A 23,997-nucleotide genomic window follows, 5' to 3' on the forward strand; every position below is an offset into this window, starting at 1 on the left:
GACTAGTTCTTCAACGCTCCGAAATTCTCGATGATATCAATGACGATGCTGACATCGTACACCACAACTGAGCGGAAGAGACGTTGTCGTGTTATTTACGACAGGGGTTCAAGATCTGAAGACTGATTAATCATTTTATGGAACGGCAGTCAATACTCCCGTGATTTGTTGAATGAATGATTTTAGTTAACTTTCAAATTTTATTTTACCTCTCATAATCGTTTTCTTACAGACAACCTGTTCCCTTTTTTAAAATTATTCTCAAAAAAATAAATGACAGTTCTTTTTAAACTCTCATCAGAAACCGTGTTAATTGCGAAAACCGTGTAAATAAAAACCGTGTTAATTCCGGAATCCGTGCGAAAAAAAACCGTGTAAAAAGAGACCTTAGTGTAATCGGCTTGTGCAAAAGCACACATTCTATTTATTTTTATTTCCCTTTTCGCCTTCGGTTTGTCAGCACTATTGTTATTCAGTTTGAAAGGCTAACCAGATGTAAAGCTTACACTACTTAAGTAGCACCAGACCCTGTCAGCTTGGAGCGATCTCAATCTTCAGTTCAGCAACGCCATCGCACGGCGTCTCATTCAACATGTCATGTCAATTGTATGGGTGCGCAGTGCTGCTATTTTGGCGCGTACGAATTTGACATTTCTCTCCCCTACTTCTATGTACGTGATTCGATGCGGACTCACCTGAGGACGCCATGGTCGCAAAAAAGGATGTTGCCAAAGATTTGTTCGGGAAATGTGAGAGCTGGATATCTTTTTAATATGATGTCTTTGGTAGCACTTTAAGGATATTGCACCGAAATTCAATATCCTTTCTGATGCATCGGACGTAAATGAGTGATGACTGATTGACGGCCGCAGAATGTGAACATTTGTTGTTTTTTTTTTGTTTTGGTTTTGGTATAGAAAGGATTAACAACATTAATAATAAAAAAAAACGTCGCATAGGACTAATGAAGGTATACGCTGTTAATGGAGTAGAACTTAAAAATATTGCAATTATTTAAGAAAAAGAAAGTGAAAATAAAAAGCAAAACGATAGAGGGCAAAGTAATCGACATTAAAGGTACAATAACGGTACCCCCATTCATCTCAACTCCACGGACGAATCGGACACTCTTAGCATAAATTATGATCATTCTCTACAAAACAAATTTATTGTTGTCAAATAGGTGATTTACAATTATATTATTAAAGCTTTATTCATACATTATAACTAACAACTTAGCTTATTGTGTCCTACATCTAACATTTTTTTCTGAATCAATATTTTTTAATCTAAACACAATCCTTCTGCAAACGGAATTTGCCTCACATGAAGAAAAATTTGCAATGCTTCATGATAACAAACTCTGTGGTAAATATCTTAGGACGTGAAAGGTAATCTATTTCATATACTGCGTATACATCACTGTAAGTTTTTTGTCCGAGTGCAAACCGTAATCGCAGATGAACATAATTCTTTCATTTCTTCGGTAGCTTTGTAGCCCCAATTTCTACAGATTATGTTTATGTATATAGTCATTCATAAGAAGAGTTGTTTTTATTGCGAATTGCATAACAACATTAATTATATCATATTTGTACTTAATTTAACAATATCGGATTAACTGAAATCTTCTTCAATTTTTGGCACACCGCCAGTATAAAAGTATTCGACTTAAATTGAAAAACTTTCACTTAAATTTGGGTCTGTGTGAAAAATAAAAAGTGTTTCTTCTTACATCGTTAATCCGGGACGCGGAGTAAACAAACTTACGCTTTTGTACTTGTTGCATAGAAACATATTGTCTAAAATTCAAATGTGTGTATCAAAATCATTTGCTTCCTGTAGCATGTTCCGAAAGTTTGCTCTTCCATTTGGAATATACCCATTTTTGGCGCCCACTGGGACGCCTCCACCCAGCTGTCCATTCGCCAGGCTCACATGATGACTTATGGTTGGCACCACCCCCGGTACCTCAGCGTCCAAATCATGCACGATCGCATCATCTGACTTTCGGCTTCGTTTTATAGCATTCCTAAAACTGCCAATTTCAACCGGTGCGACAGATTCTCCTGTACTATGGGTTTTCAGCACATTTTGTATGTTATCTCGAACGATCCGTTCGAATTCTCGCTGTACCGTCGGGCTATCCGTGTCTCCGTCGACCTTTGATGGGCAAGGGTGGAACAAAAATTAGTTTTATGGTTAGTTAAACAAATTTAAATTTATTTATTGATTCTGCTCCGGATGAATTCACTTTTGCTTCAATGATATTAAAATCAAAATGAGTTTAATACGAATGTGTTTGAGAACTGCTAGAGACAGTCCTATGGTGCATTAGGTGAAATAGTATTACTCTACATATTAATTAAAATTTACTGACGACTTTTTTATGTGTTTACTTCATTGAATTTTTAAACAGGCACTGCTGTAATACATCATAAAATTTAAAGCTTCGCAGTTGAATGACTCATTAGTTGAGTTAGAAAAACCATTATAATAAACAAGCTGTGGAATGATCAGTATGACAAAAAGTTTTAACATTTTATGGAATAAATTATGAAAGAATCGATGAAGCAATTATTGCTCAACTGAAAGAAAAATCGACCAGCACCATCAAATACATACTGCAGTATAGTTCAAGTTTCTTCGACAATGACATTGGAAGTTTTCTTTTACGTGAATAATAGATTGCGGTCGCTTCGATGACGATATACTTACAATGGTCAACCGTCCAGCGGTGTCCATTTCTTTCAACATTGGCAGCGTTAACTCACGAAACAGTTCAAGTCGCCTTCGGAAAGACGATACGGTATCATCAAGCCTGCCCCGACCAAGTTGAAGCTTCGAACAGTCCAGTAAAATAATTGGCGGCTTTTGATTGTACTATAATTACAGTAACTGTTAACGTTCTTCGTTGAAACAAACCATTTCAGAATATAGGTACCTTCTTCTCGAAATCTGCTACTTGTCCCATATCTCTAGGATATCCATCTATGATAACTCCTCGTTTATCGCTTAACTGAGACAGTTGCACTTGAAGGAGTTTTTCTAATGAATTCTTAGGAACCATTTCACCAGCTGCAATTGCTTCTTTCACGGCATAGTTGTCTGTTCCTACGCGTGGGTCAGATTCAGCGATAGCTCGTAGTAGTCGTCCAACACTGTAATTAAAATCACAAAAATACATGACCTATGAAAACATCACTCGACAATCTATTCATACCTGAAGTGGCCCCATCCTGGGTTTGTTCCAACGGCCTTCAAACAAAGTGTGGCCTTATTACTACCAGGTCCACCAATCACCCAAATGATCGGAGGTATTCCGTCTACTTTCGAAGGTATATTCAGCTTCCCATAATCGTCCTGACGAGATTGAGGTTGCATTCCTAGACTAGCACGTGACTGCTGTCGCAGCAGTGCAGCAGGACCTGTCGCAAGTCGTGGCGGCGGTGTTGGTGACCGGACGCGGCTATTGATTTCTACTTGATGCGCCGGAGCTGCAATGACTTTATTTTGACTAGGTGCCGTTTCTACGCTAACTATACTGCCGGGAATGTCATCTACGCCCCTACCCATACCTGCAACTCCATTCAATAGCGCTTCCTGGTTTTCCTGTGCACCAAGAATATCGAGTACAGCTGCCCGGAAGTCTTTATACACCTCCGTGGGCGCACGTTCCCCATTAATCTAACGAAAAAAGTTAACTCGATTATTGTACCACAAAACTTCCATAAATCTGAATGACCTACAGCTATGAGCATATCACTTTGATCGAAATAATCGGCAACGGGCATCACATTCTTGAAAAAGTTTTCAAGTTCCATCTTGGCCAGTGACAGTACCACATGGCCCAACTTGGCACCATAATCGATTTGACGCTGAAGAATGGTTTGACGCCATGATATCAGTATCACACCGTTGATTACTTGAATCTGCAGATCGTGAAGTATAGTGAAGATTAACAAGGAGACTAGTGAGCTCTAAAATTTTAGTAAATATTGCTGGTAGATGCTAATTAAAAAGTTACTGATATTAAATAACTATTTTCTTCACTTAGAAACCAAACATAAATCGGAGAATCTGTACTTCTTATTAGCTTAAAAATTCAACTCAAATTTTCGGAACACAATAGATTATTTTTTAAGTTTTTACGTTTCTTGCATGTAACGGATTTGTATTTCATTCGCATTTCTTTTTTTTACTCAACGAAAACTTAAAACTTATATATGAATGATGTCTGAGTTTTGGTTATATAACGAAGAGCAATTATCAACTCAGTAGTTTAGCTTCATCTCAACTCAACAAGAAACAATTTGTGAGGAAAAGATAGATTAATGTAACTGCGAAAAAAATTAGTTTGCTAAAGCAAGAATTCGAATATTGGGTAACAGACGTGTTTTGGTCACAAACATTATGGATTTAATCGATGTTGAGTAACCCATGTTGCATCAATTTGAAGGTAATCACATTAAATTACCTATTGCGGAAGGCTTTTTCAACGATAGTACAAAATTGTGAATTTTTTTAACAACTGTGTGATGAAAAAACGCGGTTTTTATTTTCATAGAGCTGCCATTTCTAAGAAAATCAATAATTTTTAAAAAAAACCCTTACGTACCTCTGTGGAGATAACTATCGGGAATATTCTGTAAAATTTTTGAATCGATTGGTGAAGATTTACTTGACTTATGTTTCCGGCCGTCAAAATACAGCACTCTCGCGGAAATGCCGCCAAGCCGCCATTTTGTTTTTCAATTTTTGAACCTGATAATTTTTTTGTACTTAAATATACATATTAAAAAGTGCTTTATACAAAATTCGGATTACTCAATATTTTTGGATCCCAAAATAATTCCCCAAAAAAGTTTTTCTTTTTTTTCTACAGTGTACTTTGGTATGCATCGGAACACATTCCTGAAAGCAACCCAATCCAATAGCGTTGAGCACGTACACTGGGGTCTATTTTACACGATTTTTTATGCGATTTCTTTTCACGCGGCTTTTTTATGCGGATTTCCCAAGTTACGCGGTGTTCTTGTTTTGTCGTAAAAATCCATGAAAATTTGAGATCGGGTGTTATCCCGAAATTTTTTTAAGTTAACTCTTTGACACTTAGAAAATTTTGGATTTTTCATAATAACGCGATATTTTTACGCGGATTTCCCAAATTACGCAGTTTTCTTGTGTTGTCTTAGAAATGCATGAAACTTTGAGATCTGGTGTTATCCCGAAATTTTTTTTAAGTCAAGTCTTAGACACTTGAAAAATATAGGATTTTTTCAAAAAAACGCGGCTTTTTTACGCGGATTTCCGAAGTTATGCGATTTATTTTACGCGGATTTCCCAAGTTACGCGGTTGTCTTTTAGAATTGCATGAAACTTTGAGATCTGGTGTTATCCCGAAATTTTTTTTAAATCAACTCTTTGACACTTGGAAAATTTTGGAAGTCCCAAAGTCCATATTTACAAAACAAAATTTTTTGAGACTACATTAGATCGGGGCGTTTAATGTTTTTCTAAGATATTTGGCATCAAAAATAATTTTATCTTCAGTTTTGAGCTTTTTTACGCGGATTTCCCAAGTTACGCGGTTTTTTTTGGGGCGGTTTTTTTTTACGCGGTACGTATCATCCGCGTATAAAGAGACTTCAGTGTACATGGTAATTTATACGACCAGTTTAAATTTTTCTTTGTTTCACTTGTATGAGTATGTGTGTGTGTTTGTCCATATATCCGCAAGAAAGAGGTCTTGATTTTAGAAACGGCTTGACCAATTCTCATCAAACTAGACTCAAATGAAAAGTCCCCCTTGATCAAGATATCTTGCATTGAAAACAATGACCTACACATTTTTACAGCTATATCGATTACCCAGGTAACTAGCAAGCACTAATAATGACATTAAAATTGCCTTTAATGAGCACCAACAATGCTCTATATCTGCAATCTGACGGCTCATCTGTTGGAAATCAATCAGAATTCAGCTGTCAGAATGCGCACAAGCCATAAATAAGCATTATCTATGAATAGCCTTATGTTTTGCCAAAGCCGGCCCTAATTCAGTCTCAAGTGCGATTGAAATGCCAATTAGCGATTATTTGCTGTCATAATGCGGCATTATTATGTGCTTATTGGTTACCGGGGTACTATCCTTATTAACAATTGCTGGAAGCACAGCATTTCACACTATTCAAAAATTATCGAAAAGCTACGTATAGTTAAAGAAATTCAATATTTTTGCCATATAGAAAGGCTATGCAATCGCCATGAAAAACTTTTGTCATATACCATTCGGCTTAGTTCGTCGGGTACGTAAAGTGTATGTGTGTGTGTGTTTATGTAACAAAAATGCGCACTCGTTGTTCTCGGAGAAGATTAGATTCAAATGAAAGGTCTCTTGGTCCCATAGGTTGTTATTGAATTTTACTCGGATTGATGTGCAAAAAAAAAATAAGAAAAAGTGCACTCGATTTTCTCAGATACCGCTCAATTGATTTTCTTCAACTTAGAAGGTATTGTAGTCCCATAACCTGCTATTGAATTTCATCCCACTTCTGATTCCGGTGTTACGGTGTGCAAAATGAACTAAAAAAGTGCACTCGTTTTTTCTCAGAGACCGCTCATCCAATTTTCACAAGCTTAGATTCAAATAAAAAAATCCTAAATAAACCTACCGAAATTTATCCGGATACGTCATTCGGTTCCGGAATTACTGGAAAATCGAGCAAAGTACTTTCAACTAGTCGTATGATTTTTCAATTGAACAGGTTTGGTTAGTTGATGACCAAATGCACTGATTTTGGGTATACCGGATCTTCGTTTCTGATTCCAGAAGCACCAAAATAAGTGATCGTGACAGTCCCAAGATTTCTACTTCGATTGACTTCTAAACTTGACAAAACATTCTTGAAATGTTTCATTATAATTACTTATAAAAGAAAAAATATTATTTTTTGAAAATGTTAGACCCTGCGGACACCCTAGAGTAATAAATTGTTTCCTTCGATTTTATAGACAAAAAACTTTAAACGCATTTTTCTCGAAAGCAGGTTTTGAAAGTCCCTGTCCATCGTCATTCAAAAACTACTGCACCAATCTTTTTCAAATTTTGCACATATTTTCTATATATAAAAAACCAGACACCGACGTTTTCCTTTTCGTTGTTTGTTACCTTGGGGAGGTTTTACAGCTACAAAATGCCGGATTTTTTCGAGAATCGTAGTTTTCACTTTATCCTACCACCAAACATTCACAAAATTAAACAAAAAAATCAAACAGAAACGTTGGGGTCTAGAAAAACTTCTACTCTATCTATGCTGCTTTGTTTTTTTCACTTTCGATTAGTCTGCGCTGAGATACAGTGGACACCGCAAATCATGATTTTTAAGAAGCGTCCTCAAAAGGACCTCTACAACAAAATGTTGTTCGAATGATGCTTATTATCATGCAAAACATTGGAATTTATTTTGTTGAACGATGGTTCTGGAAAAAATTCGCAAAAATTATGAAATTAATAAAATGTATGAATTCATGAGCACAGAGAACAAACATCCAAGTAGAGATTTCAATTTGTGTAAGAAATTTAACGGTTGTTTTAAAAAGCAATCACCAAGTAGCAATTCTCCTGTAGAGGCGCTTCGAGCAGCCTAGTAATCCCATATGAGCTCTTGCGTGCGAGTTTTCATACAATGATAATTCTAGCGGGCAAAGTCGTGCGCAACGGCGAATTTTAACGGATTTTTACTTGTATGCTTTACACAGCTTTTTTGGAAAAGTTTATTCTACTTGGATGTCTGTTCGCTGTGACATGAGTTATATGAGAAATTCTGGGAAATTTTTAATATTCGATTTTTTAAGTGATTGCATAACCTTTCTTTATGATAAAGGCTAAAAGTTTGTTTGAGCATAAACTAGCATAACCAACAAATTGAAACAGTTCTAACCAAATTTAGAAAAAAAATTTTCCGTTTTTTCGTCATCGCTCCAAATGTTGATTGAATTTTTAGGATTGAAATTTTGAGCACACTTTACCCTGTAATTCAGAACCGGAAATAGAATCCTGATGAAAATCAACAGCCGGATTCCACAGTCATCGTACATCGTTTCTATATGAAAAAGGCAAAATACCGTGTTAGATGTGTATTCAGTATATTTATCAATTTTTACCATGATCACATCTAACGGAACTTCCAAATAAATAAATCTGTCTATAATAGTTTTAGGATCTACGACGTTGATTTATGCCAATTAATTATTCAAATCCCGTCAGCGTGATTCGCAGATTTCAGCCAACGTCGGAGGTCTGTCAACGATCTACTGCTAATGGTAAGATATATTCATTACCCACGGTCCCTTACTAGCCAATTACTAGTTTCTTTAGTTGGAAACATTCATTGATTACAGCGGTATGACTCGTTCTATAGCTACTATGCACAAAAAGTACACCGAATCGCATCGCTTACCTTTTCGGAATACTCCACGACATCTCTCATGGAACGCGGATATCCGGATACAAGGTAGGTTTTGGCAGCTGGTGACATTTTCATTTCGAGCATTAGTACTTCCGTTACGGTTCGAGACGATAGCTGGGAAAAGTCCTGCATATCTGCTATTTTAGAAACGGGAGACGAAATCATTCAAATACAAATGGAGTTAGTGAATAGTATTTCCCATGTACAATGCTCGAGCATAGAAATCGAACGGTTCCGTTCAATCGAACTTAGTATTAGTTGACCTTAATTAATATTTCAACTGATTATCAACAGGCCTCTGCATGTCATTACAACTACGGACGAACAAAATGCACTTGAAATAAAATCGAACACAAAAAGCTCAAGACAATCGATGGAAATGTAAATATGCTGCAGGAAACAATGAAGGAAAATTGCATATGACGAGTATTTGTTTGGACTACAGGATTACCGTTTGGACGTAGCTAGCAGTCATATTGCTTTCCCATAATAAAAAATGTATACCTGGAAGCGGTTCGGTGAATGACACGCACTTTGATAGTATGGTAATGACTCACCATTTCCAATAGCGTACTGCTGCAGGAGGTCCATCATGTTGATGTGGGTGACACCACGGCGCTCCTGCATCAATGTATCGCAGTGGGTCACCTTACCACTACCGGGACCACCGAGGACGAAGATAACAGGTACCTTCGGTGGATCGAACTTGACTTTGCCGGTGTTTTGCATCATGCCACCGTTGGCCGGTTTGCTCCCGGCACCACTGAGCGAAGGGGAACTGACAATGGCTAACCGGGAGCCGCCGGCCCTTCCGCCACCTTTCCAATCCGACTCTTCCACTTCCTGGACGGTGTTGCTTTTGTCTGCGAAGAGAAAATGGGTAGCATCATTATGACTGGGTATGTAACTCATAAATTAAGTGATTATTCATTTCCATTTTATTATTTAAGGTTTCTTTACTACCCTTGGAAATTTTTTTTTAAACATTTTTAAAGTACATTAATTATTAAGTTGACTATTTGAAGTCAGACTACTGATTTGCGATAAATACCACTATTTGTGATAACTGATGATGTTTTTCATAACTAAAATAAGTAGCATTCTTGTGAAAACGTCATCCTAAAATACAGTAAACTTCACAAATGCACTATATCAACATATATATTTTTTACTGAAGTTGAGTTCTATGAAAACAGTTTGATTCTTTTAATATCTGGACGCACAGCTTATTTTTATGCAACACTTATAGTATTCGGTTTGATGTTTTGATAACAGATTTTTTGAAAAGATAAAAGTTTTGTGTTTCAGTAATAAAAGTTTTGATAACTTGCGGTTGAGCTCTCAGAATGTGAGCACGTCTTCTTTTACTAGTGCAATGAAACATTTTAACAAAAGCACTGTCCAGAGTAATCCAGAAGCGAAGATTATCGTTCTTAGCGAGCAGAACCGAGTAGTGAAAATAGAAGATCAGTTGTGTTGTAGATAGGTTCCCATGGGGGTACCCGGAATGCATACTGATGTACGACCTGGAGCATTAGAAGATGGACTGCTTTTCGGGTCAAATTTTTATATGTCCCCAACACGTATAAACTTTTTTTAAATTTCTGATTTCTCTTGTTTCCATTACAAGTAAGTATGTTATTGAAGCTTTATAAGTAAGAATGCCCGAAAATCTACCATTCATAAAAGTAAAAGGCCCTTGTAAACTTTTAGGTGAATTTAGCTTGCAGCCTCAACCGTCGAGATACGCTGCAGTACGAATCTCGGGGCGGTTATACGTTGATTGGTAATTTTTTAAATAAAAACTGGATCCCCTGGATCCCAATTGCTAAACGCTATCGCGAAAAGAACAGTTGTATCAAAATCTTTTTTAATTGAAAATGACTTCTTCTGTAGAAACGAGTGAATGGCCCTTATCACCGTTCTCACTTCCACTTTCACATTCACTTCACTTACATGTCACTTCACTTGATTTTCCTTATTACCAGTATCACGCATAGTGAAGTGATCACTGTAGTGGAAAAACTCATTTTTTCAACAAAATGTTGATGGCGTGATGTTCACAATGGCATCAACTTTATCCAAATAAATACTTTTGTCTTTGAGGCGACTTCCGTACTAAGGACCTAAATTCACTTCACTCGATTTTCACCGTGAAGTGATACCGATAATAAGATTCACAATCACTTCACTTGGTTTTCACCGTGTACTGACACCGGTAATAAGGGCCAATATGATTTATGCATACCGGTTGATTCATAGGTTGCTGCCCCAACGACCGATAGTACTACAATTACTCAAAACATCCCCTTCCATGCTGCTTAAAAGTGCACGCGGAATTTTTGAGAACTTGTAAGCAATGATGCACATATTCTTCGTGTAACTAATTCATTCATCGATCTTCGCCGTAAATATCATCCCATTAATTACGCACGTCTCGAACAACGTTGAACACTGCACAAAACAGAGAAGGGTGAAAATGAATAAGCAATAATCGTAGAGAACCCGAATCTACTAATACATTCTTAATTTGCTTGTTTCAAAGACAGCACGAACGATCTTCGCGAATTAGGTTTTGACAATGATCGCTGTATGAATATTCGTTCCATATTCGCGTTAAATCATTCGGGGGTATGTTCAATGCGAATAACAACTGCAAGGAATAGATCTTCGTGCGAGCAACAAAGCAGCGCAGCTTCGTTCGCACCCGAATATACGGACAAGTCCGAATATCAGAGCGATTATCGAACAAAGTCGAAGGGAAGCGAACGATGATCATTGGCGTTCGTTGCATTTTTGATATTCGAACAACATTACTTGTAAGTACAGAACGAGTTCCGCGTGAACTTTCTTACTACTTAACAGTAGTGATGGGCAATACGGCTCATTCCAATAAGCGGCTCTGAACCGAACGCTCTTTCGTAAGAGCCGGTTCAATTGAACGGCTCATTGGCTCTTTTTCAATAAACGTCAATGTGGAAAATAGGTTCGAGAGAGTGAGTGTGAGAGCCACGGAAATGCATGAGCGGTATGGGCGATCTGAAGTTGTGTTTCACAACTAGAGGTGTCCGTGTCCGAGGAAGCGGGATATTATAATAAAGTGGTTGAAATTCCATTTGGAAAAAAAATCTATTTTTTTCTCCTATTACGACCGAATTCTTTGAAAATTCACTGGAGAATAAATGTTCCTATGTTTTTTTGACAGCTTCATTAGAAAACATCATCGTTTAAAGAATAACGCAATCAAATTTGGGCGTACACAGGCACACAGATTTTGCAAGTTGAAACACAGATTTTAGAATGGCAACTCTGCTTGAGAGCCGCGGTTCAATTTTGACGAGCCGTGATTCGTTCGCTCATTGCTACGAGTCGGTTCAAATGAACGGCTCGTGAGCGCTCGCCCATCACTACTTAACAGTTCGCGTGGAATTTTTGGCAACTTGAAAGATCAGAACAAGTTTCACGTGAACTTGCTCGCAGCTTAAGCCGAATCAGTCCCTGTTATCCGAACTTTTGGTTAGTTGGACAGAAAAAGGTTAACAGAATTCACGTACGGCTCGATTATCTTCTATTTTCACTATATTATTATACCACCAAAAGCTCAATTTACGCATCTTATATGTATATTTCACGTATATGCACGTGCATATATGTATGTGTATATATTTACACAAGCATAGATTGATGAAGTTAATGTGTTTATGCATATGCATGAACATATACGCATATATGTATGTACATCAGTGCGGTAAAATTTCGTTTTCAATCGAATAATATAAGATGAAAATGAAAGTTATGGCCGCCGACTGTCAGCATATCCTTACTAATTCATTTGACTTTTGCTGCCATTTTCAAGTGAAGCTCCCGGAATTCATCGTCAGTTGAATAATTGTACCTAGTCATTTGAAGTTTTGCTTGCTCAGTTTCGAGTGCCAAGTAGTCTAACTCCTTCATTGCCTTCGCTCTTGGTAGTAAGCAAGTTCGAACGAATAGAATTATAAATGGAGTAAAGTATTAAAAATGAAAACTGAAGGAGGAAACAATTAATTTATGTGTATTCTGTGATTGATATTTCAGCTATCTGGTTTGTCTTTCATCTATTATCTTGAACCAACTCAAATGTTTACATGAACCTCATTTGAAGGCCGCTCTCACACTATTGAAAGAGATATTTTGTTACTTCAAGAGATCAACTGACGGTGGTTGAACTGAGCCTCGATTGAAGAGAAACGAGTGATGAACTGAATGCTGTCCGTTCGGGCCGTCAGCAAACATTGTGTGTGTCAGAGAGTGAAGTTTACTGCATTAAAGAGATCGTCAATGTGTTCCACATTCAGTTTCAATTGAATTGAATGAAGCTTTACTGCACTGATGTACATATACGTGCATATATGAATACATATATACATATAAAAGGCGCGTAAATTGAGGTTTTGCTGTATTATTATTTATCATGAAAAAACTGAATGATTGGTTGTGTATTCATTTTTTTTGGGCAACCAGCTACCAAGATTAAAATACTGATTTATCTTGAATTAGTTAAAAGTATGATCGGTAACCTAACTAAAATCTACTTATCAGCAGTGAGATGATCAAATATATCAAATATTTTTCTGTTATTTATACATCTTATCGAAATAGCAATATGCCGGAAACATCTATATTGAGAACATTATAATATGAAAAGTTTTTTTATCAATCATTTATAGTCTGGAAAGATGAGAACTAACATAAACAAAGAAAAAGAGTCTTGTCATGTGAAACTATGTTTACTCCAAGTTTGCTCCAAGAAACAAATAAGTAAGTATAATCTCGAAAAATACCAGGGTGTTGAAATTAATTCTGTGCGTTTTACAAAAAATTATTTATTGGACTATTCACAGTCACAGACACAAAAGTTGGTATTCTCCTGGAAACATTGACATAGCGCATTTTTACCAGTATATGACTTCTCGTTGGTTTCTTAGCATAAAAAATCATTTTTGTGGGAAGTGTTACGTCATTATTTTAAATTGAAAAAATGGTCGCGGAAAGTCATCGTGTTTAAGAGGAAGTATACGGTGAACATGATCTCGCTGAGCAAACATGCAGAAAAAGGACTTGTTCAATTCAAAATCAAAAAGTTAGGCTTGGAAGAAAAAGAACGTCCCGAACAAACGAAAAAGTTCGATTATTAAAAATTTATAACGTTATGCACATCACTGCACAGTCGAATTTTGAACGTGAGTTCCACATGAGTTCAAGCCAAAGAACACCGAACGGTATTTGATCACCTGTGAGATTCTTTTCCAACGATAGAAGTCTATCGTGTGGGGATACGCTGAAATGGGAAGCTCAGCTCACGCACCATTTTCGTCAGACGTTGCTCCTTCCGATTACCATTTGTTCCGATCCATTGCGCATAGGTTGTTAAAGCAGCACTTTGAAAACTACTTCATTATAAATAAAACTAGACCGATAAATCGATTTGAATAAAATGAACCCTTTCATCACAGTATCCGAGCTTTTCCAGAAATATGGCAGAAAGTCGTGGATAACGAGGGACAATACTTTGAATAATGATACCTTAATCACACTCTTATAATTAATAACGAAATTTTGCAAAACAACGCAGCGAAATTGTTTCAACACTTAGTCAGAATAAATATTATTACCAAAAAATTTTTATAAAACAAAGTGATAGATTAAAAAAATATACAAAACCCAATTTGAAACATTAAATAAAAAGTAGTAACCGAAAGTAAGAAAAAAGAAACTCCGACAATTGTGACCATTTATGACATGGAAGCAGAAGCCCAGTGGATTGTACGAGTAAAAAAGAGTTATAATGAGTATGAGCTTTAAACAAATGTGATGAATAATGTTGTGTCGAAAGATTAAAAACAAATAAATAAATAAATAAAGAAATAAATAAATAAATAAATAAATAAATAGGTAAAAATAATTAATTAATTAATTAATTAATTAATGATTAATTAAATAAATAAAAAAACAGATAATTCACTCACCTGTATCCAAACAAATGCCCATTATCCATTCGTGTTGTTCTAGATTTAGTAACTTTTTGAATCACACATAAAATTCACTACACAGTACTATAATCGCACCTTTGTTAAAGCTTCTGTTGAATCACTCAGAATATAATGAGTTCCAGACACTAGTTTTTACAATGAAATCTTGTTAACATTTCAACCATTGCTGTCTGAGGTAAACAATTTAGTTTAGTCAATTCATACAAGTATCCGTTTTCAGTCAGATGCATTCATTTCATTCTTGCCACCATTGCTATTATGCTTTATATAGAACAACAAGAGGAAACCACATGTGCATTCTATATAATACTAAACAAACGTGTTCTAATTATATGAACATAACGCGAAAGAGTACATGCGGCATGAGTGGGGTGAAATTCTAGAAACGACCCATTCATTCTAGCGATTTCGGAACCAACAACATACGAATTGCTGCGTGCAACAAAATTATTTCTCGTTCCTGCCAATCAGAATGTAATTACACGGCAATTTTATAGTTCGGCTAAACGTCGGCAAACCAAAACAAAACTCCTCAATGATTGCAACATACGAAGTCATTCAACGATATTCATTCAGACTTTGACCCTATCCCTAATTAACCGCGGTTTGACCTAGCAAGTGACATGAGTGTTATTGTTTACTTTGAAATAAATATAATTACATACTATGCTCCGACGAGTCACTGGGAAAGCAGTCAACTTTGTTGACCGCCACTACATGTTCAGCCGAATGGCATGAATCAACAAATAATATCCTTGAAAGAGACAGATGCTTGGCACAACTTGGCAATATAAACATATGTCAGGTGACTCACGCAGTCAATCATTTTTATGTACATTCAATCCAGATATCGACAAACTGGATAGTGATGTCAAGGAAGACTTCGGCTGTGAACCGGAGTTCAGGATGTTCATTCGATTAAATTTGTCGAGATTTAATATTGATTGTGTGTCTGGCTTGGTACTATCAATTTTAACAAATGTCAGTAAGTAGGAAGTTTAATGTCTGCTCAATAAATCCTTTACTGAATGTTTGACAAAAGCAACGAAGTGTAATTCATGAATTACCGTGTCTTCAGCAATTGAAGGCAAACAAATAATAATAATTTTTCGAAATTATAAACAAGCCAGTAGAGATTTAGTTTTGATTTTATTAGCTCACAAAAGTTCAAAAAATGCAAAAGAATTTTGTTTTTAAAATATATTTATGAATTCGTTACCGGTAGTACTCAATACTTTTCTACCAGTTAACAAACCTTAACAAAATTTTAAAAAGTTTTACAGTGCGAGCCTGGTTGTGCAAAATACTGTGAAGCAGAGATGTCCTTCTCCTCTGTGTGACGAAGAGCAAGCAAAATTTCTCCACTCGCACTGACAACTTAAACGAGAGCTCTTCTATTTCACATATACACACCACTGTTGTATAAAGTGTGCACGCATCATGAGCGCGTGTTTATTTTCTTTTACCTCTTTCACTGAATCGCACCAAAGTGCTACAGCAGAGTTATCAAATTCTCTGGGGTTGATGCAGATACTTTCACATAGGTGTACAGGCTGGTGAGCACGCTGGTGTATGGTTTGCGTATAAGAAGCGTGGGACACGCCAAATCAGCAAAATAAAACTATTTATCGTTGAATTTTCGTTTTTCCTTGCAAGTGTTTCATAGCAAGTCCAGATCTACTCTCTATTAATTGAGGTTCACAGAAGTGTTCGCTCTCCATCACGCGCCAGTGATCACTTGGGTGTATTTAGGCGAGAGCACGTGTGAGCGATTCATGCGAATAGAATGTGGTTCTCTCGCACCAGCTTCTTTCAGCACAAGCACGCACTTAAAGTCTGTCTAATGGACACTGAGAAGAAGTGCGCTTTCCTTTTTGTGCGGAGCACAACAAATGTATCCGCAGTGTCGAAATGAAACTTACGCACTGGTGAATCACTCTAGTGAAATGCCATCTCTGCTGTGAAGGCCATGCAAACAAACAATGAATAATGGTGAATTACATGGAGCTCATGACTAGTATTTTGCATTCAACTTACAATCGTCAAATATGCAATTCGGAACAATTGTTTTTGATGTATTGGTCAACAATGTCGTTGAAGTTCTTTGTAAAATATTCCCGATAAATTCCCGATAGTTACAAGCGGGTTCTGGAAGGCGCTTTCGATTAAGTGCCAAGTGACATTAAATTACCGAATATCTCTAGAAGCTAGCACACATTTCGAAATTTCAACAAACGTATTTGCTGGTTGGAGTATAATACTTATTCACTAATAAGTTTATCAAAAATATTATGTCAAATATCAGCTGAAAGATAATAAAAATATTTTCGAATTTACCAAGCTCGACAGTGGGTTTTATGTATGAACATATTGCTGAATGAGACCAACCAGTCAATGCTAAAACGAATCATGGTGCCTAAATCATGTTCAATTTTTAATCATTCACATCAAAATACTTTAACTTTTTTATCCTTTTGGGTGTGATCTCATGTTCTATTATTCACATTAGTTTTTCGATTATATTTGAAGCGGTTTCTTGGAATTGGTTGAATGTGCTATTCTGTAAATATTTATGTAAAGTGTATGTGTAGATTTTGATTATGTCAAAATAGAACAAAATTCATTTCAATTAGGACGTTTTCTAGATACAATCGATCTACAGTTTTGTTGTATTTAATTGTGCATTTGAAGTTTTAAGGTCTGTGAGTCAAAATTAAGAGTCTTTGAGTCAAAATTATCTGTTGAGAATCAGATTTTATTATAAAATGCAACTTTGTTAGGAGAATCCGTTGAGTATTTTTTAGTGCAGAACAGGATAAAAACATTTAGTGCAAAACCGGGCTCGAATTGTTCAGTGCAAAAGCTGTATGAAAATCTTTAGTTCAAGACTTGAAATTGAATGCAAAACTGAAGAAAAAATGTATTTATCCTGTTCTTACGTTCAAAGTTTCTGAGACAGCTTTCAATACTAGAATCAGGCCTCCCGAAACCAACAATCAAAGCCCGAAACCAAAAAAACAGTTTTTTGTGCGTTTACTCGAAATATTATAGCTTTTTTCGCACAGTTTTTTTCCCGAAACGTATTTATTTTGTAAAGCTTTATTTTTCATGGAAGTATTTCCCGTCCATTGATAGCATTTTAATTTATATTAGAATTCGTGAACCACGCATTATATCAGTTGAAAAATTATTTCAATTGTAATGCTCGTATAAGTCTGGTGTATGATATGGACGATTTAATCAAGTTTGGTTTTGATTGAATTAAGGTTCAGAAAAAAAGGGAGTAGTCGACAAAATGCTTGGAAGGTTAACTGATATTCAACTCCAACTAGTATCCAACACTCTTACACGTGTTCCAATCGATTAATTATGATTTTGCATGGTCACTTATTTCTTTGCCCTGTAGAGCGAATATTCACCCATCAATGGCCTTCTGATTGTACTATCTGAAGCGTTTACAGGATGAATAATTTAAACGCTTTAAATGAAGCTATTAGAATGCACAGGACAGAGTTTTCCATTGATTTTCCCTACTACGCGTATTGGTTACTTAGGCGCCCCGTGTTGTAATTAGTGTGATAAATATTGAACAAATAACAAGTTACCAACTACTGATGAAGTCAACATTGGACTGGAAAACTATTTCAAACACTGTTAAAGTCAGTACGGATTCTGATATCTTTTACTTATCTAACTGACATCTCTATTACAACAGGAAAATATATGTTTCATACGCAATATATTAGTTTGATTATATGTCACTAAGCCGGGAAGTACATTAATGTTTTCAATGCTTTCCAAAGAAACAATGCTATTTTAAACTGGAGCAATTTTGGATGCGACTAGTTCTTTCTTTAATTAGTACCATAACCAGCGATAATAAACAAATTTACTACAGCAGATGATGATAACTTTGATAGCATGATGTTACGATCTCCCGATCGAGTAGCTAATCTCTAAACGACACCAGGTTTCGATGAATATAAATTAGTACCGTACATTTGGTGCTAGAAAATCGATAAATCTCACTCAAATTGTCAATCATTTACTAGTACAATGGATGTCTTCAACATGCTCATCACCGACATGACTCCGGGAAGGCTACGTATGCTATATACCGAACAGCAGACGATAGCACCCACCGTAAACCACAGACTAAACAAGGTTCGAATACAATTTTCTATCCTAGTCTCTGTCACCAATGTCACCAGACGATGATTACGTGGTCATTCAGTTTGGGCCCGGAGTCACGATGGTGGTCAAAACAATAGTTACTATCATCGTCATCATCATTAGTATCTACGAATCTCGATTCTCGGCGACGTGTGTCACTGAACGTTTATCAGAATCAGCGGAGAATTTTAAACATTCAAACATTCACTATTCAGCTACTAACGTTCCGAATTTGTTTGATACCGAAGAGACAGCGATGATTTTATAACTACTATATCAGGATGAAATAATTCGAATTTCACGGGTTATCAAAAACTTCACTCCCGCTCGAAACATGTTATCGGATTGAAATGTCGCCTCTCACTGTCAATGTCGCATACGTTGGTCAGACCTTTTTAGTCTCCAATGGCCAACAGTCAATTTACTCGCTCGTCCGCATATGAGTGCGCCGTTGATTTCAATGGAATAAGCGCACATTAATAATTGATCTGTAACGGCCATCCGCTACGTCACATGGGTGATAGACGATGTCCTTTTAACACAAACATCGCCAAAGGTGCATGTTAGTGGTTGGTTCAACAGTACACAACAATTTGCTGCGAAATCTGTACTTGCATGCCCATACAAACATTCTTGAACGCTTTCCGATCCAGTTGCAAGTATTCGTTGTGCTTCTGCCTGCGTTATTTCCATAGGATTTCATTGAACTTCGAATTAATTCTGAGTTTATCGTTAGACATGTGTAGGTTTGTTCCTAAAAGTGAAAAACAATTATGTAAAACTTTTATGTTGGAAAAAAGTGAAGTTGGTGGAGCTCGTGGTTTCGCGAACAGTGCGCGTGAAATTTCGAGTATTTCGTGAGAAAGAACGATCTTTCGGCTGTACTTGGCTGTGCTCATCGTGGTCTAACAAACCTACCCCAACAAATAAACAATAAATATATATGATTATATAAAGATTATGTTAATAGAATTGTATACAGTTTTGCAGAGTAATCCAGAAACAATTTAAATACTATTCTAACCAATAATTATCATCTTTTTCTAATTGACACTTCTAGCTTGTAATCGGAATGCTATTAATCAATGGTAATTATTATGAGACAGAGAAATTTCAATTTAAGTACACTGAAATTAGAAAGAAAAAATAAGAGCATTCACTTGACGTATTCCATGAAGAACGGGGAGGAATGAAAAAGCAGAAATCCGAGAAAAAAAATCATGTGCTTGAACCCCTAAAACACACCCCAGTATACGCGCCTGATCAGGGCTGGCAAGAATCAACTCCGTACTTCATCATTCAGCTCACCTGCAAATCGGCTTCAGAAGCATCACTGAGCGAGTTGAGTAACTGGGTAACCATTTGTGTAGAGAAAACATCGTCTCAACATCGTAATGTCAAGCAATCAGCATATGAGCGTTGAGTACGTATCAAATATTATAACCCACTGAGAGATGATTTGTGAGTTGTGATTTGATGTGTTTGTACATCAACACATTCAAACAGATTCTTATGACACTGTCTCGCTTGTATTCCCCATCCACCAGAGTTGCCATGGGCGGCTAACGTTCGAATCCAATTGTCAATACATGTTCTTGTATGCTGTAAAACGCATTCGGTTCAGTAGCCAGTTGTAATTAGCTTGAGACACGGAATTTAATCGTTTATGGTATACATCACGCTTCGATTCGACTTTTGTTTTCGTACATTAATGCTCGTGCTCATTTTGAGTACCAGCAAAAACAAAACCGAAAATCTGGCTTGTCTTGGCAGCTCTGTGGTTTAAGCATACACTCACCGGTGTAGCTCGGTACGGTATGTATGTATGTATGTATGTATGTATGTGTGAAGCCACCATCAGTTCAAGGCATTACCAGTGGATGCAGGTAGACTTACAGTAGATCCGAATTTGATTATCAGATAACTTTTATATTACTGCTGTTAAGAAGGCCAAAATGGGCTTTGAGGACCCGGCGCCTTCCAGCAATAACATCCGGCCATATAATAAAAGAATTCGCTGTACCAGCTTAAACCTGCCTGATGGTTTGTTTGTTAGAAGGGTGCATCTTACTTATTTCAGACCTTCTGGGGAAAACACACAGCTTTCCCCTGTGAATCGGGTTGACATTTCACTCCTTCATCCAGTCATTCACTTGTAAGATACCCTGATGCACTCCCTGCCCCTCCCCGTTGTCGATATACTCGAGCATAATACAATATAATATAATATAATATAAATTTATATAAAAAAATATAATATAATATAATACAATACAATATAATATGATATAACTCAATAAACATAACACAATATAACATAATATAATGCAATACAGTGTACTACCAAGCTATTACAAACTTTTTTAAAAGCTGTGTAAAGCATACAAGTGAAAATCCGTTTAAAATCACCGTTGCACACGACTTCGCACGTATGAATGTCTGTTGGATATCTATTCTCTGTGATATAACATAGTATAATATAATATAATATTATATAATATAATATAATATAATATGATATAACATAATATAATATAATATAATATAATATAATATAATATAATGTAATGTAATATAATATAACATAATGCAATATAACACAATACATATACTTATAATACAATATAATATAATATTATATAATATAATACAATGATAAAATGCAATGCAGTATAATACCATACAACATAATATAACAACAGAAGATACTATATGAAATAATATGCTATGATACAATGTATAACAGTTGATGTCGCTGGGTAAGTTATGCTCTTCTTTCGTCGAAGTACTGAAGGAAATATAATATTTCTTTGTTAATCATAATAATAATTATAATGATAGTAATAATAATAATAATAATAATAATAAGAAGAATAAGAAAAAGAATAATAATATTAATAATAATAACAACAATATATAATACAATGTAATATAATTCAATTCAATATATAACCAATAATGCAATAAACAACAGAACCACATGTGGCAATATATGAGGACTTTGTTATCTCACCATTTGACGACCTATAATATAACATATACAATTTAATATAACATAAAACAATATAATTTAATATAATACGCCTCGTTGAAATGTCGTATAATACTGCATCAAAGCATTAAGCTCTAATATATCAATCAATATGTTAATATAGAACCTATGGCAATTTTTTGGTATTGGTAATTTTTGTTGAAAGTCTACGAGAAACTCGATTTTCATGAATCTGTAAAAAAGGTCTTCAGCACTATATATGAAATCTGCAAATATACAGACAAATCTGCAGATCTGGCATCTCTGGTAAAAACCCTAAACAAGATGAGACAACTGGCATTGCGGCTTTGTAGTCTGGCCTCGGGTGCAACTTGTACTCTTTTTTACCACAGGGCTCATTGTTTTCGCAGTGTTTTTTTTTTTTTTTTCATAAATACGTTTATTTCTTAAGGCAGTTTACATAAGTTTTTCTTCGCCGTAGCATCACTTTTACATAATATTCTTATCCTAATTTAATTCTAACATAGTCACAACGTTTTGCATTTATTAAAACATATTCTCTTATTACTTAAATATCATCTTAGGTAACTCGTCATTAATTATGAAATCTACTCGGAAATATTATTTGAACCAAACGATTAACTTCTATAAATTATAAAATAAGCTGTTATTTTCAGACATTTTGTTAATAATTTCATAAACTGTTTCGAGTTTGTTTGTATCATTACATTATTTTTATTCTAATTTAGCTATTGGTTGAACTCATGGACGCAGCTGGGATCAGAACTAAGTCTTGAAAGGGGCCTTTATTAAATTGAAACTCCAGTTTTCTTTATGAAATGATAAATAAGTTTCATGTATGAAAGGTCACGACAAGCAAGAATGTCTCGAACTGGGATATTGGATAGTCTACCTTGGGTACGCAAAGAATTTATTAGTTGAGATCTGACATCACGATACTCCACGCATGTCCAAACGACATGATCAATATCTCGATAACCTTCGCCACAAGCACAATGATTAGTCTCGGAGAGCCCAATTCGAAGGAGATGTGCATCTAACGTGTAGTGATTGGACATGAGTCTGGACATCACACGAATAAAATCTCTACTCACATCCAGTCCCCTGAACCATGCCTTTGTCGATATTTTCGGAATAATTGAGTGCATCCACCGACCCAGATCATCTTTATCCCAAGAAGCTTGCCAGCTGGCAAGTGTTCTTTGGCGAGACGAGCTATAGAATTCGTTGAAAGCAATTGGTCTCTCATAAATTTCACCCTCAATAGCACCACGTTTGGCTAAAATATCGGCTCTTTCATTGCCAGGAATGGAGCAATGAGCCGGGACCCAGACTATAGTGATTAGATAATTATTGTTCAATATGTCGTTCAGGCACTGTTTTATTTTGCCCAGGAAAAACGGTTCAGTCTTGCCAGTCATGTTTGAGCGAATGGCTTCAATTGCACTCAGACTATCTGTGAAGAGGAAATAATGGTTTGGAATTAATGTGACGATTACACTCAAACTATAATGAACTGCTGCTAGCTCTGCTATATAAACAGATGCAGGTTCTTGAAGCCTAAATGAGGCCGAAACATTATTGTTGAACATACCAAACCCTGTCGCTTCTTCAATTCGCGATCCGTCCGTGTAAAACATTTTCTCAGAGTCAATATGCCTGAACTTACTTGAAAATATTTTTGGGATTTCCGTCGAACGTAGATGATCCGGGATTCCACGCACTTCGCGCTGCATGGATGTATCGAAAAATAAAGTTGAGTCAGGGACATTTAGGAGGCTGACACGGATAGGAATATATCTTGAAGGGTTGATTTCCTGTGACATATGGTTAAAATATACTGTCATGAATTTTGTTTGAGATCGAAGCTCGACTAGTCGTTCGAAATTATTAATTACCATGGGATTCAGCACCTCACATCTTATTAGCAGGCGTGATGAAAGCTCCCAAAATCGATCTTTTAATGGAAGAACTCCCGCCAGAACTTCAAGACTCATTGTATGTGTCGAATGCATGCACCCTAAAGCAATTCGCAAACAACGATACTGAATTCGCTCCAGTTTGATAATATGAGAGTTTGCAGCGGAACGAAAGCAAACGCATCCATATTCCATCACTGAAAGTATCGTTGTCTGATACAATTTTATTAGATCTTCTGGATGAGCACCCCACCAAAATCCTGTTATTGTTCGAAGAAAATTTACTCTTTGTTGGCATTTTGTTATCAGAAACCTAATGTGTCCTCCCCACGTGCATTTGGAATCAAACCACACCCCAAGGTATTTGAAAGTCAAAACCTGTTGAATCA

At 36.1% G+C, this 23,997-nt stretch overlaps 1 protein-coding gene across 8 annotated transcripts; it reads right to left on the bottom strand.

Annotated features, from left to right (window-relative positions):
- Positions 1-1,189: 1,189 nt before the first annotated feature.
- LOC131431048 (adenylate kinase isoenzyme 5) lies at positions 1,190-19,028 on the bottom strand. Of its 8 annotated transcripts, none has more exons than XM_058596501.1 (10): positions 18,900-19,028; positions 14,480-14,628; positions 9,029-9,334; positions 8,463-8,608; positions 3,750-3,932; positions 3,579-3,687; positions 3,224-3,497; positions 2,945-3,161; positions 2,719-2,883; positions 1,190-2,163 (listed from the first exon to the last, which is right to left on the bottom strand). In XM_058596501.1, exons 2-10 carry the CDS (start codon positions 14,499-14,501, stop codon positions 1,810-1,812), a joined length of 1,776 nt encoding a protein of 591 aa, XP_058452484.1. In that variant the 5' UTR covers positions 14,502-14,628; positions 18,900-19,028; the 3' UTR covers positions 1,190-1,809. The 8 variants fall into 8 exon arrangements, with proteins under 8 accessions (XP_058452484.1, XP_058452483.1, XP_058452479.1 ...); XM_058596500.1 differs by having other exon boundaries at positions 3,224-3,506; XM_058596496.1 differs by having other exon boundaries at positions 3,224-3,687; positions 14,480-14,673; positions 18,920-19,028.
- Between the last annotated feature and the right edge of the window lie 4,969 nt (positions 19,029-23,997).

This window comes from Malaya genurostris, chromosome 2, assembly GCF_030247185.1.
Source record: "Malaya genurostris strain Urasoe2022 chromosome 2, Malgen_1.1, whole genome shotgun sequence".
Classification (NCBI taxonomy): Eukaryota; Metazoa; Arthropoda; class Insecta; order Diptera; family Culicidae; genus Malaya; species Malaya genurostris.

Bases quoted from the DNA above. Each gene is read 5' to 3' on its own strand.
- LOC131431048 (XM_058596496.1), bottom strand. From the start codon at position 14,501: ATGGGCATTTGTTTGGATACAG. The intron at 3,933-8,462 runs GTAAGCGATGCG...CACGATCTGCAG, and splicing joins TCGTGGAGTATTCCGAAAAG to ATTCAAGTAATCAACGGTGT. The intron at 2,884-2,944 runs GTACCTATATTC...CTGTAATTATAG, and splicing joins TAGCAGATTTCGAGAAGAAG to TACAATCAAAAGCCGCCAAT.